At 37.3% G+C, this 16,837-nt stretch overlaps 2 protein-coding genes across 6 annotated transcripts; both read right to left on the reverse strand.

The window, feature by feature from the left end:
• Positions 1–902: 902 nt before the first annotated feature.
• On the reverse strand, positions 903–16,043 carry Flad2 (Flavin adenine dinucleotide synthetase 2). Of its 5 annotated transcripts, none has more exons than XM_085952933.1 (5): positions 15,909–16,043; positions 4,966–5,097; positions 2,249–2,605; positions 1,705–1,826; positions 903–1,164 (listed from the first exon to the last, which is right to left on the reverse strand). In XM_085952933.1, the coding sequence occupies exons 2-5, from the start codon at positions 5,008–5,010 to the stop codon at positions 1,002–1,004; spliced, it is 687 nt and encodes a 228-aa protein (XP_085809059.1). In that variant the 5' UTR covers positions 5,011–5,097; positions 15,909–16,043; the 3' UTR covers positions 903–1,001. The 5 variants fall into 5 exon arrangements, with proteins under 5 accessions (XP_085809059.1, XP_085809060.1, XP_085809056.1 ...); XM_085952934.1 differs by lacking the exon at positions 15,909–16,043 and adding an exon at positions 6,934–7,086 and having other exon boundaries at positions 4,966–5,090; XM_085952930.1 differs by lacking the exon at positions 15,909–16,043 and adding an exon at positions 6,934–7,086.
• Positions 5,143–7,086, reverse strand: LOC147068120 (tRNA (guanine(37)-N(1))-methyltransferase). Its single transcript, XM_085952929.1, has one exon. The coding sequence runs from the start codon at positions 6,827–6,829 to the stop codon at positions 5,348–5,350; it is 1,482 nt and encodes a 493-aa protein (XP_085809055.1). The 5' UTR covers positions 6,830–7,086; the 3' UTR covers positions 5,143–5,347.
• Positions 16,044–16,837: the final 794 nt, after the last annotated feature.

The raw sequence follows: 16,837 nt of genomic DNA on the forward strand, positions 1-16,837 counted from the left end.
AATTTCGTCGTTTCCGTTTGCGCATAGATTGGTAGACATAGTATGAAAAACCGAAGAAAATACGCATGGCTATGTCGTCATTATTTTTTAATATTATAAGGAAGAGCTTATATATTTATTTGTAAAACTTTTTATAATAAAAACACTTTAAATATAGGTATATAAAATAGTGATTTCTTTTCTCTTCAAAATGGAACTTTGGCGTGCTATGCAAAATCATCTCGCGTGCCATAGGTTCGCCATCCCTGTGGTAGGTATTCTTAATTAGCTGATAGAGCTACACTTTTTAATGTAGGTGCATTGTCTTTATTTTAATATCTAAAAAACATTGGAAATAAGCCCATTTAGTTATTTGGAAATAATAATTATCTACCACGATACATAAAATTTTTCAACAAATTTATATATTGGGAAATCAAGCGATGATATTATGTGGTAGGTAATTTTGTTTTAAACTGTTTAAACTTTGTAATAAAATGTACCTCATCAATGGCTGTTAGGTAAAAATATTCCAGTAGTGACAATATATCGATCAATATTAATTCATGCCTGTTTTACCAGCACATGGCCAGAAAGTGGTATAAACCTATATGGTACATATTATGCAATTTATTAAACAATATTTTTTTTGTTAAACGCTCACTTTTTAAATACAAAATTTTTATGCGCGGTACATGAAAATTACCGGTAGTGAATCCTGCTAATCTCGCTGATGAGAGAAGGCATCAGTCGGGCTCAAACTAGAAACTTTTGGAATAGCATGTGTGCACGGTGTGAATTACGCTATTTCAGCCATCGTTATTGATAATTTTTATCATATAGTAATTAAAAAAAATTATACAAGAAAAAACTGGGCAAAGCTGGGTACAGAACATAGTTTTATGTTAATAAAAAAAAGCATGAACATTACATAAATAAATTTATTTTTAATAAGCAATAATTTCCATAACCAACTTAAAAAAATATTACTAGTTATAAATAATTTCTACTAAAATGAATCATCAAAGTGCTCCATTCACTTTTCTCACGATTCGTCCATTTCGTTCTAAAGCACCATCTTCTAGACAATAAGCTGGCTTATAAGAATCAAGTTGCCCTGAAGAATCTTTTGTTTTCAGGGAAGGATTCGGTAATGTGTTGTTCCTGGATCCTATTGATGTATAGCTAAAATTATAAATTATATTGTAGAGATTAGAAAAATACTGTAGTTACATTTGATAAGTGTGTTGAATTTGTCCTTTAGCTTATAGCTGAATTATTAGAAATTAATTAATTATTAGAAATTATTGAATATGTATAGATATTGAGTGAACGAGAAATACTTACCTACATTGAACATAATTCACTCAGATAAAATATAATTAAAGGCAATGAAAGGCAACGGTAAAGTTTCCATGCATATTCATATTGAGGAAAATGGATGTACTGTCGAACAAGATCTTCTTGTCAACGCGTTAAAACTGTGAACTAAGCCCCTCCTGTTTTTAACCACACTTCGACTGCAACGACTTCCGGTTATCGACGAGTTGTCCACGTGTTAAAACTGTGAACTAACAAGCCCCTCCTATTTAGTTAATCGCACTTCGACTCCAGCGACTTCCGGTTATTGCCTAGATCTTCTTATCGGACAGTATGTAGTAATTTGGAAGCGAATGATAACAACAGCGATTTGTAAAACATATTAGAAGTATTAATTTAATTTACCCAATCTCATAAAGGTAGCAATAAGGCACTTGGTTCTCCCTCAAGTATTTCCAAATCTCATGGTAAGTCCAATTCAAAAGTGGGCTAACTCTCATCATTTGTGGCCAATCACCATCAGTCATCTATAATATCAGAGAATGTCAAAAGTTAGTTTATTACGAACAATAATTTCACAGTAAGGTACACAGCCCACGATACATATTGAGGCGACGGTGACCACTCACTAAAAATACCATGTGATCTAATAGCACAGAACCTACTAAATGTGGTGGGAAAGAGAGGAATGTGAGCTTAGTTTACACCAATGGAGGCTTGGTTTATCGGCGACGCCATCATTTAATGCGAAATTTTGACTAATCATTTATTTGTGGTGCCACACTGCCTCCTGTGGGCTCTCTCACTAAAGGTAATAAGACTTTTGTTAAAGTAGGAATATTAAAAAAACACATTACATCAACATGTGACTGTTGGAATAATAATAGTGTACCTAGAAGTGTCATACCAATATCGTTAAATGGAATATTTTAGTCTTCCTGATACTTACTGTGAAAAACTCTAGGTCCTGACAGTACGGATCAGTTTTTCGAGAGCCCATCAAGCACGCTTTAATTCCTTCATCTTTCAGTAGTACTTCTTTCAAAGCAGTTTTGATATTTCCTGTGACTATTTGTAGATTTAACGAATAGCGTGATTCCATAAGCCGAATGAAATCCTCTAATTCTGGGAATGGATTTTCTGGTTGAATGTACACGAATTTTAGTGATTTAAAATCCTTTTCATCAGGGAATTTTTTTCTCACAATGTCTAGAGTAATATCCAGTAATACAGTGCAATCTTTCCCACCATTAAAGGAAAGAAATATTTCAGAAAGTTTGTACTTCTCGAGACATTCTTCAATAACCTGGAAGAGTTTAAAAAAACGATGTAGCAAACATAAATGATCTTCGCCAAAGGATAATATTTTCATACATGTATATATAGTAAAATGGAAAATAATGTATATAATGTAGATGTACAAATCATATTAACCAATGTCATCACAGAAACACCTAGGCCCTGAGAAAATTGATTAGATTTATTGACATCATCTGGAATTGAATCCGGATGTGAATCCAATGCCTTACGTATTGAAGAGATTCGAATATAGTCAATGAATCAAGGTCAGTACCTCGATTACTAATATTAAAAGAATTTGAAAGAACACCTTAGATGCATACTGTTGGGAAATTTCAGTGTAATTGCATCGACAGCTTATTTTTTGGTATACCACCCACCCTGATTGCGATGTTTGTGGGTTCAGTTCCGTTTGTTACAAATATTTTTTTAGATTCATTTCTGATAGTATGTTTCTAAGATGTTCCAAATTATCTATATATAAAAGAAAGTACCAAAAACTATTGCTATAAAATATTAAAAGGACAATAATTTACTCTACTTTAATAGAATTTAATTATTTTATCAATAAATTTTATTATTAAAATTTAGTTTATTAAGTTTTCTAAGCATCAAAAAAGCAAAAAGCAAATTTTATTTATGTATGGTCCCAATATTGAAGCTTGATTTGATATAAATAAAAAGTATTTCAAGTTATACACATTTATATTTTTTATGAAAATCGATGTTTTTTAAAATAGATATAAAAAATATTAAAACTATGAATTAGTCAAAAATCTCTTAGGTGATGCTTAGAAAACTTAATAAACTAAATTTTAATAATAAATATGACCATAAAATATATGTAATAATAAGATGCGGTCCGATTCAACAAATTCATATTTTTTACAATTGCAAGTTTATCTTTGACTTAAAATAAAAAATATTTTTCTTTTTAATGTTTTCAGATGCATATTTATTAATTAATACAGTTGAAATTGTAAATTAGCAAAAAAAAATCTCAAATTGCAAGCATCGTATTTTTCCGCTAGGTGCCTCTTTAAAAAAGGCTCAGTAAAGGCTTCACCTTAATGGTGACCAATATTTAAATATTATATGACTCATTATTTTATTTTATAAATGAGATTGTTGATGTGCCAACTTCATATTTTTGTTAGCTAAGTACTCATCCTGACTGTGTAATTCTTCCGCAAAACAATTAGGTGCTAGATCCACTTATTTTAATATTAGTCAGGACCAATTTCGTTAATAATATGTATATTCTTTAGCAGTTGACAGTGTTCCTAAAAAGATACCGATTAATATTAAAATAAGTGGAACTAAGTAGTACTACATATTATTGTTTAATTTATTGATACAATAATAACACCATAAAAGAAAATAATTGAATTGCTTGAACTACTTAATTCTTTTTCATATCAATCAAAATTACTTTTAATTTTTAGTTAATTTTGCATTTATTCCTGCATTATCACAAAAAAATATTTTTAAAACAATTATTTACTATGAGATCAAAGATAATCAGTAGTATAGGTAAATCGTTTTACAGTGGCACCATGGGTACGGCAAATGCCACTTGCAGTTGTAGTGGTATTGTTTGCTAGCATTGAAACAGGCATTGTCGCAAGCAATTCAATACACGCGCGAATCACCTATGATGCCACTGTAGAATGCTTTACCTATACAGACCTACAAACTTATCTGTAGGATGGCCAAAAATGGAATTACGAACTATCATAGGACGCCATTTTGAAAATTTCATTCGAATGTCAGATTTTGTCAAGTTACAAGTCTTGATTAGGTAGTTATCGACAGTGGCTCCCTCATCCCATTCTTCAGATAAGTTTGTAGGTCTGTATGTTCGGTTTGGAAATTCAATTATTATAATAATGATTAGGATGAGTTTCATTCCCTTAAAACGACATCACCAACTGATTCTTATTTAAGTATATTGTGGATTAGGTACAAAGCACATTGTTTTATTTTCACAATGACTTTTTATCTAGGATTGACATGCAAATGATTTTAATTCAAATTTTAGTACCCTCAGTTGATGGTATTAACAAAAGACTTTTTTAATTTTTCCGACCATGTCCGATCCTAATAGGATCATAATATGCACCTCACAGAGTGGAGGTTTGTATTGACAGATTTTGTTTTTACGAGAAATGGATGTCAACCACTTGCTCAACCTATTAGGTCCATACTCTGACTCATACACAAATTGAAAAACAATGTGTACTTGCCAGACCAGGATTCGAACCTGGGACCCACGACGCAATAGGCCAACGCTTATGCCGCGCGGCCATCGTGGATGTAATTAGTAACCTTAAGAATTTACTTATTGGATGTTTATCATAGAAATACCTCTATTGACTGCCGTAGCGAATTTGAATAATTTGTTTTCTCCATTGGATGATAGTCGATTTAGGCTAACTTTCACTGCAGTCATTCACTACCAATTATTATGTAACATTCGTCCAAGTTACTCTCTGTTTACTGAAATAAAATGTAAAATTGGTTTTGATTCATTAGGTGTTATGATTTCAAATTTATTTGTGTCAAAATTATCACAAAAACTAGTGGGATTTAAAAAAATGGATGTGGTGTATTTTAATGTCTTCAATAAATTCTTATTATTAGAGGAAGTAAATAAATAATGCACTAAATAGTATCCAAAAACACTTTTATTTGCCACATAAACAGTTAAATTTTTTTTGTCAAATTGGTTTCAAATAAAGATAACATTTTACAACTTAATGTGCTTCAGCTGTGGCTCATTATCAATTTCATTTGAACCTTTTCTTTTGTCGGAATGTTCATCGCTTTTTGCTGGACCACGGAATAAAAACTTCTCAGATAAATGAAAGCTGACTCTCATCATTTCTTTGTTTGGTGAAACGTTACGAACAAAAGATACTTCAATCAAATCGTTGTCCAAGTCTATTTGCAGATGCTGTTCGACAGTTTTTTTAGCTGTTTCCGAAGGTGTCTCACCAATTGCAAAACAATACACATACACAATGGGAGGATTAAAATTTTCCGGAAGTTTCAAATCACAGTCGTTTAAAATACCAGGAAAGACATCAAGGAATTCTGCAGCTATAGCAGGCAAATTCATAGTTATATGAATGGTCATGTTAATGTTTTCGGAAGAGTTTCTTAAAATATTAATCAATTCTTTCTTCAAAACCTTTTTTATAAATTCTCTTCCGTCTAAATTGTATGAATGAAAAAGACTAGAATCGATTTTGTTAAGCTTTGCATTATGATTGAGCCATTTATACGAGTCGGGATTTAAGTCATTTGCATAAACAGTGCATTTTTTTTTTGCCGCAGGAATAGAGAAGGGCCCAACACCTGCAAATACATCAAACAAAACGTCTCCTTTGTTTAATAAGTCGGCAATTCTTTGATGTTCAGTACATAGCCTTGAATTCCAGTACACTTTGGAGAAGTCAAATTCAAATGAACACTTATTTTCTTTGACAACAGTTAGAAAATTTTCCTCTCCACATAACACCTCCATATTAAAATTTCTGTAAGTATTATCAATTGTATTGAGCTTATTGACCACTGTTTTGGACGCTACAATTTTATTCAATAAAACTTCACCGATTATTTCTTTATATTCCAAATGATGATCACGTAGATTAAGATGAATAATGTGTCCCACTTTGGAAAATCCTGTAACGCCTTCTTTGTTGTCGGGTAATATAGCTTTAAGAATTTCATCAGCTTTAAAATTATCAAATGTTAAAACAATGTCTCTCACGTTAAAGTCATCTTGGACAATGTTTATTTTTGATAGATTTTCTTTATCAACTTCATCTAAATCCACCCAACTTTTAACAATGCTAGGATTTAAGAAAGCACACTTCGTTTCATTCGTAAGCTTGGGAGTTACATCTATGTTTCCAAAAATTTCACTGTGTTCTAAGTTTCTGATCGGTTTGAAATTGTCTAATCTGATCAAATATTTTTTTAATGTTTTAACAATAGCCGAAAGATTGGATGATTCCTTTATGTAGATGACAGGAACAGAAAAAACGGTTTTAAATTTTTCACGATCCAAAAGTTTCATACCTTTCACATCTGAAGGTGGAACTAAAGAAGACATTTTTGGACGATCACACCACATCCAAGTTTTAAAAGTATCAATGAGGTTAGGCAAATGTTTGCCGCTTATAATTTTTATGTTAAAAGATTTAAAAAGCCAATTTGCACTCATTTAACGGTGTAAATTTTAGTGTATTATAACCTCAAAGCATTGAAGAGTATTCTTTTGTGTTTCACTGTACTACCATATAAAAACTAACGGATGATATTATTGACCTTAATATGCTGTCCATATTACTATTTAGTTTAGCTTGTCGTTGATTGTTCTAGAATCCAGAGACGTAAAAGCCCGACGCGACTTCTCGTACCAATTAGTCTATGTCTCGTACTTTACTTACGAGTTACCATAGACTACGAGTTACGTCAAGTGACGTCAACCGACCGTGTTGCAAGACTGATGTACTAAGTACCAGAGAGAAATCGTATTAAAAAATACGACTTCTTAATTTTTAAAATTACATCTTATGGCGTAATGTAAGGAGTTTTACCTACCATTAAAACTCTTATTATTCTTGTTGACTCTGAAGTCCAGTGGCGCACCCAGGGGGGGGGGGGGGGGGCAAGGGGCCCTGGCATCCCCAAAAATTATATTAGAATGATTTTAAACATTGAAATTGAAAGCCGATAAACCATACCTTTGGGCTTAGACAAATAAAAACACGGCAAAAAAATGATTTGTAATTCTCCAGCACCCTTTTTAGAAAAATTTCTTAGATTTTATTTTCTAACACAAAAATTTCGAAACACTAATGTCAGGTTTTTTTAGAAACCCAATCCCTAATGGAACTGTCAAAAAATTCTCGGTGTCCACCCGACTTCCGGAGTGGTGTAGGTCATGGCTGGGGAGGGCTGACAGGGCTCTAGCCTGGGGGCCCGGGCTGTGGGGGGCCCGGCGTGTCGAGTTGACCATATAAGTGAGATAATCACACATCATAAATTAGCTTTAATAGCAAAAAAACGTCGCCTGCGGCGCTATTATACTTAATGGCCATGAACATTTTAAATTATATAATTGTGCAATATATTTTTTAATTATTATGTGTCGATACTCGACAGCTCCATTATTGAAGTAGATGTTTTAAAAATCGCCAATAATTCACTGTATGAGTACCCTTAATTTGAACTAAAACACAATTTGAAAAACGTTAATGTAGTGTTTCACACTGCCTTTAATCATGGCGGTAGGTAGGGGGCCCGCCAAATATCCTAGCCTGAGGGCCCGTTTCAGGATGTGGGGACCATGGTGTAGGTACACTGAGTGCAATAGACAAAAGGCCGATAAACGAGAAATTAGACTGTGAAGAAGAAAAAGATCCTATGGGACTAATTAACATTATCCTCCTTGGGCCCCCCCAATATTAAATCCTGGGTGCGCCACTGCTGAAGTCCCTTGAGATGTTGATCGTATTTTTTGCCTTGACTGTGTTCTTCTGTGCTAACCCTTCTACCCCCTTTTCTTTTCGATTATTTATCTCTCTGGTTGCTCATCTTGTTTAGCAGGCTGGCAGGACTGACGCTTCCGTTGGTGGCGTCCTTTTTTGTCTCTGCTATTCATTTTGATATGTCTCAAGGAAACCACTGTTGGAAACCACTGGTGTTCTCTGGACTTCAGAGTACAAGAACAATAAGAGTTTTAATGGTAGGTAAAACTCCTTACATTATTCGCTATTGACTCTGAAGTCCCTTGAGATATCTGTTTGTTATCACCCGGTAAAGCAAGATAGATCCTGCAAGATAGGATGGATGAAACCTAACATGGAAATTAAGTATAAGTAATATATTCCTTGCTTTTAGACTCAGTGCACCGGGCTGAACAGAGAGGTCAATATATTTCGTTCCCCCGCTGTAGAAGTCTGTGTGTCTATCGGTCTATGGTAAAATGTTTTAAAAGTAGCCTCCTGGCGCCAATTACCTCTCTGCAGATATTGTCATCTATGGGGTAATCCTCTAACCAATTTAGGGAGGCGAATGCTGATCGAGTACTGCCTGGTGATTCCTGTACCCCTGCATCAGCGAGTATTGACTTCACCCAATTTCCGATGACTGCTTGAGTCGCATGTTTTGGGGGGCCTTTTGACGAGATAAATAATGCCGGAATGTTACCACCTTCTTCTCTTCTCTCATTGGTTACCACCTTCTTCTCTTCTCTTCTCTCTTCTCTTCTCTCTTCTCTTCTCTCAGTTTTCGTAGCCAAAATACTGAATCGATGTTTTGGCAACTGGAAGCGTTTAATTTCCATCCAGATTGGCGGTGCCTTGATGTGTCCGTCTTGGAACCAAACACTGGCCATATAATAATATGGTCGCCATTATCGACTAGGCCATTATCCGCTACACTGAGTAGGGTAAGGTCATGAACCCGTCGTCCCGATGCGAGTAATAATAATATAGCTGATCTGCGTGAAACTTCATAAAGGTTGTATACTAGTGGTGTTGTTTTCTTGAGGTAGTCTACGACGATTCTTGGATCCCAAATCGGTGGTTTTCTAGGTTTAGTCTTGCGGGTGGATATGGCTTTTAACATATGACGCACTACTATGTTACTGCTGATGTCTTTACTGATCATAGGTTTGCAAAAGGTAGCTATAGCTGACTTATGTACAAGAATAGTGTTATATGAAAAACCTTCTTTATTGTATAAGTGGCCCAGGTATCTAGCCACTTCAATCGGTTCGGGGGTATTATAGCTTATCGAGTTGGCCAGGCACCATATCTTCCATTTGTTCCATGCAGGTTTATAGGTCTTCAAAGTGGATGGTCGCCAGCCGGAAGTGAGAAGTGGTCTGTCCTCTACCGACCAGTTAGAAACTAAGTGCTCGGCCGTAGTCAATTGGCGGGCGTGGCGCGGCGGCGTCTTGCGAAACTCAAACGTATAACCGTGTGTATTATGCCCCAAAAAACACACTGTCTACGAACATTTTACACACGGTTATACGTTTGAGTTTCGCAAGACGCCGCCGCGCCGCCCCCGCGCGACCACTACGTTCTTGCACTAACTCTGCCCACCCGAAATTATCCTTAACTGGAGTGATAGGTCCCGGGCTTGTGGAGGTGGATGGTTTGTCACCGTGTCCACTAGAAATGACTCTAAGTGCGGGATCGGGTAGGGTGGTTCCAGTGATCTCTGCTGTAGGTCTGCGCTCCAAAAACACTTCTTCTACTTCACTAATTCTTCGTTCAGGTGTGCCAATACCTGTGGAATTAGATTCAGTGGCGGGAATATCCAGGCTAGTTTGAAGTCCCACTGTCGACTGAAGGCATTGTGGAACAGTGCAAGGGCATCGTTTGGATTTCGTGAGACATACGTTGTGACAACATGGGCTGTGTTGGACGCGAACAGGTCTACGTCTGGGAGTTGTAGCTGCCATAACTAGGTGCAATTCTGGGATAATTTTGCTGCCTGAGAGATGGTCTGCCACGCAGTTGTATTTGCCTGGAAGGTACTGTGCAATCAATGATATACTGGCCTGGTTGGTGATTTCCAGAATCTGTCGGCAAAGACTTAGTAGGGTTGCGGACTTTGTGCCCCCTTTGTTGGTGATGTAGGCCACCACTGTCTTGTAGTCGGTTTGTAGGAGTAATTCTGATCCCCTGAGCGTTTGCTCCCGGATTTGTATGGCTGAGAGTACTGCATACAGCTCCTTTCGGTTGGAGTGCCACGTGGATTGGCCTTGTATCCATGTACCTAATAGGTGGTACTCGTCTAACTGCGCTCCCCTGCCTGAATCGGCTGCGTCTGTGGTGAGGAAGTGATTGTAGGTTGTCCTGTGAATCTTTCCTGAGGAGCCCACCGCTCGAATCCACCACATGATGTCCTCTCGAGCTTGTGGTGAAATCGATGTTGTTCGGTGAGGGTGGCTCCTTAATAATTGAGCACTCGTACGTTGTAGACGTGGGAAATGAAACCTCCCCTGTGGAGTGACGAAGGTTGCAAAGTTGAGTCGCCCGAGGAGACGTTGGGCCTGTCTGAGCGACCAAATGCGTTTTTGCATCTGAAATTGTAGGTGGTGACGAAGTGATGTGCACTTCTCTGTTGATAGATATTTCCGATTGTTGTGAGTACCCCATGTGATACCCAAGAACTCCCGTTGTTGGCTCGGGATTAGACAAGATTTTTTATTGTTGATTATCCAACCTAGTGCCTGCATTAAATCTATCGTATAAGTCAGTTGCGACAGAAGAATCTCTCTGGACTGATTTGCCATCAGAAAATTGTCTAAGTAAGTGACGATTCTCATACCTTATCCCCGGAGGTGTTCGGCCACCCAGTTCGTTAATGAGGCAAACAGTCTTGGTGCTGCCGACAGTCCGAACGGCAGGCATGTGAATTATTGCAGGAGTTCTCCTTGGTAAACTAGCCAAAGGAATCGGCGATGTTGTATAGCTATAGATACATGTAGGTACGCTTGGCTTAGGTCTATTTTTAATAACCAGGCTTACCCTTGCAGGAATGTTGGGACCTTGAAATGGTGGAACAGTTTGAACGGCCTTGGTTGTAGGAAACCGTTTAGGCGTTTTAGGTTGAAGACGGGCCGTTGACTTCCGTCTTGCTTCCTTACTAGGAACAGGGTTGAGAGGAAGCTCGGAAATGGCTCTGCCGATTTCAATACTCCCGATTTCTTCAGTTCCGCGATTTGTGAAGTGATCTCCGGTGATTGTCACGTTCGAAAATCCTTCTGGAATTGTACGGAAGGCATTATTAGTGGGGGTTTCTTTATAAACGGAATACGGGTTCCCGTTATTATTTTTAATAATGGTGGTGCACCCTTGGCCTGCCAGATTTCCTGGAAATGCTGGAGGCGTCCCCCTGTGAACGTGTTGAGTGAGACCCGGTCACCTGCGTTTAGGGTAAGTGCCCCTCGCACCACCTCGGTTACCTCTGGGAAAACCTCGGTTGGATGGGCGTGGGCCTCTCGGCAAGCCACCCCTAACCTGATTTGACATCCTCCTTATGTATCCCATCCTCCGAAAGGTATCCTTGTGTCCACCTGACGAAGTGCCAGGCTGACTCTCCACCCTGACCTGGTCAACCACTTTGGGGGTCTGATCGAAGACCTTTTCGCGACCCCCACCTCTCTCTAGGAAAAACGCCAGTTGATCTTTGTTGAAGATGTGCTCGGCGCTAGGTGGGATCTTGGTAAGAGCCTCTCGCGTAAAGTGTATTTTATGACTGAGAGGATTTTCTGCCGCCTCGTCTGAATCAACTCTGCCCGTTTTCAACAAAGGATCCGGGTGACGTCCTCAGACACTTTGTTGAGTGCTGACGAGTTCCCGAATTCCTTACGACCGTCTCAAAAAGAGCCGTACCAATGGTGTGGTCGTTGACAGAATCGACCACTCGCTGTAATGAGTCCCGAATGCACTCCTTTTGTGCGAGCATCGCATTTTGGAGGCCGGCGATCGTACGCTCCATTAGATGAATGGTTTGCGATGAACGATCGTAGGGGCGTAACTAATCGTTGAGTCCCAACTCAACGAAGGACGGGGCCGCCAAATACTGTTTCTGGGTTTCAGCATAGCGAACCCCCGCACAATTATCTGTGTCAAAAAGCTGGAGCCTGGTAAGGTCCGCTACCCGAGCTTTGTCTGGCGTCGGAAAAGCAGGCTTCTGTACTATGACACTAAATACAGGCAACGGAATCCTGTTGGGTTTTTCCGCTTGTTCGGGCCTTGCGAGTGGCCGTAAAAAACTTACCGGAGAGTCGATGTTTACCGTTGGCTTCTGCGGAGTAGGTACCACTGCAGGAGACCCTGTTGGGTCAACATTGAAAAGATTTGCGATAGGTACTTTATTGTCCAGTGACAGTTCACTGACACTCACGGCGTCCTCCATCAGTAATTCCGACTCATTCGAGTCGGTCTCCATCACCAGTCCTCACCAGTTCATTGCACTTTATTTTAATTCACACACAACAAAATTTTACTGTATTTTCGTAAGACTCAATTTTTTTCAGGATCTATCTTGCTTTACCAGGTGATAACAAACAGATATCTCAAGGGACTTCAGAGTCAATAGCGGATAATGTAAGGAGTTTTACCTACCATTAAAACTCTTATTGTTCTTGTTGACTCTGAAGTCCAGAGAACACCTACCTGGTTTCCTTGAGACATGACAAAGCAGACAAAATGAATAGCAGAGACAAAAAAGGACGCCACCAACGGAAGCGTCAGTCCTGCCAGCCTGCTAAACAAGATGAGCGACCAGAGATATAAATAATCGAGAAGAAAAGGGGGTAAAAATTTCAGAGTCAATAGCGAATAATAATAAAATATGTAAGTATTATTTTAATAAATCGATATTTTGGTAAAATTGAAAACTACAAAGAGATTGGACTGTCTTTAATCTCTTTGATAAAATACCATGTTGTATGTGTGTTCGTATAAATATGTATTTAATAAAGAGACGAAGTAATTATAGCTTCTGAAATGTTTACTATTTTTTAAGTAAAATATTTCACAGTGCAATTATTGTCAAAAGTAAAATTGCCTTCTTGAAAAAATGTTCAATAAATATATAATTCATTAATAAAACGGTGGAAATAACTGGTAATAAAAAAGGTAGGTAGCGGGATATATTTCGGGTTTTGGGGAGGTCAGTTAGTAGGTATGTGTTATCCCGTCGATTATTTTAAAACTGTGGAAGAAATGAATGTCAAGGGAAACCGTTGACAATGGACCGTATGCATAACGAAGGCATGGAAGTAACACTAGGGGAAATCTTCGTTCAGCAGCGGATCGTGATCTGCTGATGATGGTTAATAATATTTAAAATGTCCTATTATTTATAATATATTATTTCTCTGCCGCTCGCTTAACTGAAGATATTGAGATATGTAGGTACCCATTTAGTAATTTATTCGTTCTGACTGATATTTCCATGGAAATATTAATTAGCTCGCGCCTTTAAGATAATATGAAGTTTACGTTTTTTTATATGGTCAAAGTCTCTATAAGTACCTACCTATCATAAAGAAAGATTGGGGAAATCTGCATCTTGACTAGGTGAACTTTAGTCCATTTTGATATGGCAGTAGGTAGGTACTATTCAGCGCTCGAAATGGAAAAGTATTCGAACCGGAGCGCTCGACAATTTTCTGAAGATATTAACATAGTTATAATTTTTTATGTGTATTTTATAAAAATAAGTGTGTTAGTTTTTTTCTTATGTGACTTGTCTAGCTCAGACGGTCAAATTATTTTCTTCACGAGACGGAGCGATAATGTTATCTATTTTATGAACCGGAACGGTGCTCCGTGCGTTCCGGTCTATTTCGAGCCCTGGTACTATTTCATATTACGAGGGTTGTCCAAGAATTAAAGACCTTTATTCGTTTTTCGCGACGCGGATGTTATTTCTCAAAATATGGCAGCACTGGCGTATAGTGTAGACTTCCCTTTCCTAAACGAGTGGTGAGCCGGCTCGGTAGCTGTCTTTGCGTCCGTTTGAGATGGACGCTCCGCTGTCGAATCCCGCCGCTTGCGAGGTTCGTTCAATCATTCGGTTTCTCAACCAGGAGGGAGTCCACCCTGTTGAAATCCATCGACGTCTCACATCCAATTATGGTAATGTGATGATCCAGCGGAATGTCAGGAAGCGGTTTACTGAGTTTTCGAGTGGTAGAACGAGTGTTCATGATGGGGAGGGGAGAGGAAGGAGGTCCTCAATTGGTGACGTTTTGTTGAAGAAAATCACTGATAAAGTTCGTGAAGATCGCCGTCTGACAGACCGTGAGCTCGGAATTTTGATCCCAGACGTCAGTAAGCCTACCATACAAATGATTTTGAGGGGAAAATCTGGGTATGCAAAGCAATATGTAAGTGTGCTCGTCGGGTGCCCAAAATGCTGACGGAAGCTCACAAATAAAATCGTGTGAAAAGCGCTTAGGTCTTTTTGAACCTTTTGGACTCATTCAAATGGGATGTCCTACGTCATCCTGCTCATAGCCCCGACCTGACGCCGAGATATTACCATCTTTTTCTTCATCTGAAGCAAAATTTTGCCGGAAAACGCTTCGAGACCGACGAGGACGTGGAGGAAGAGTTGAGAACATTTTGGAGGACGGCGGCGGAGTTCTAATGTCTGTGATATCACATTGAGAGTCTATAATCCGTTATAAATGCGTCATATTTCCTTAGAGACAAGTTGATTTTACCCTATCGTAACAAAATCCATGCACAAATTTAAAATCTAAATCGGGATAGCTATGTTTTTTGCTTTTCATCTCATACATAGGTATATTTTTAATCCAGTTTTAAGTTTGAGACCTTTCTTTAGCTTTTCTTCCCTAAATTTATTTTCCCTTACGAACGGATTTGCACCACAAAAAAATCTTCCAATATTTTGAGAGCTCAGTTTAGCTGATTAGATAGCCACTAACCAATATTGAATTTTGTTGGCTTTTCGTTATACATATTACTTAATATGACAGTTTGATCATAAATGTACGCCAAGGCCTACAAAATAATTCAGTACAAGAAGCTAGCATGTTCGAGTCAAGATGCCAATATCATGTCGATAGAGAACATCAATAATTTTAACATTTTACTCAATATAAAAATACTTCACAGTTGACTGCCGCGTTTGTTACTGCAATGATATTGTTAACATCGTCCGTTGAAAAATAAAAACATATTTACATTACGACTTAGTAGATAATTTTATTATGTGGTTGGACGTTAAGATAATGTTTTTATTTATTGGATGCAGTACCACTGTTATCGCACGAAGTATCGCAGGTAAATAATATAAATAAAATACAAAATGCTGATTATAAAAATACAGAATTTTTAAAACGTAATATAGGTTGGTATACATTATAAATAGTAACATATTTTTTCATATAGCGCTATACCTAATAATTATTTAGGGTAGGTATGTTTACGAAAAGGTAAACTTACCCATTTTTATGACGTCGACTAAACAGTATACAATAAAATCATTGTCAACAGTTTTCTTTTCATTGAAGGTATTCTGGAAAACTCTTTAAAAAAAAGTTATTTATGTGATAACATGTTAAGGGTATTATAATTTAATGATTTTATGTAGGTACCTACATAGGTTTGTTACGTGTGTTTAATATTTCTATGAAGATACATATTATTAATTTGTTGAATACAGTGACACATACCTATCATATTATTTAAATGTTAATTTATTACTTATAGATCAAAATATTATGGGTGTCCACTTACCACTAAATATATCAGATGTCCTGAGAGACGTGGTGTCTGGTCTTCAATTAACAACACTAACGTTAGTGAATGAAAATGGTGAAAACAGACAGTAAGTCAATATGTCTATATATTTTTTTTAAATGCTACTACAAGCGCGAGTCAAACAACACTGCCACTCTCTAGCATCAAACACAGACATCAAACCAATTCGTGTAATAGGAATTATAAAAAAAAACAACAGGGGCTTGCAAGATTTTTTTATTTAAGTTTAATTTTTAATGTTTCAAGTGTAGTACTGAATTTTCCATCTAGATCGAAAATCGAGACATTTTTTTAAACTTTCCTTCTCAAAAATATTTTCGAATTAAAGTCGAGACCTTTTTGTTAGTTTTTTTCCGTCCAAACGACTTTTATTTCCAAAAGAATCCTTCCAAATTCAAGACTCAAGAGCTTTGTTGCCGATGGTGATGGATGTTTTCTCCGGTCTGCACAATAATGTACCTACTGATTTTAAAGTAAATGACAAAATTAAGTATTTAAAAAAAAAAACCGGTGTGTGTACTTATGTACGCGCGTTAGAAGTTATACTTCTTTGGCGTAACAAAACTTGTGATAAACTAGATTCTTTGACTAGCTCTTGTTAAATTACACACTCAAGAAAAAGGACCGCTTATTGGAACGCCGTTGGATTATTTCTATACTTACACTTTAACTTATATTACTAAATTATATAATGGCTTCTCGTTGTTTTTATTTTTAAAGTACTAACTGTCACTCTGACGTTTAATCGTTTGTTTACGTAAGGAATTGCAAATGGCGACAATAATATATTCGCTGCCTAGGCAACGGAACAATTCTAAACTATAGTATTATACTGTATAACCGTCACGATTGCAGTATCATACTGTGACGTAAAGGTAGTACGTTTGGCTGATACCCGTCGGTGG

The sequence above is a fragment of the Rhyacophila brunnea genome, unplaced genomic scaffold, assembly GCF_057557595.1.
Source record: "Rhyacophila brunnea isolate RB1 unplaced genomic scaffold, BYU_Rbru_1.0 scaffold_3, whole genome shotgun sequence".
NCBI classification, from domain to species: Eukaryota; Metazoa; Arthropoda; class Insecta; order Trichoptera; family Rhyacophilidae; genus Rhyacophila; species Rhyacophila brunnea.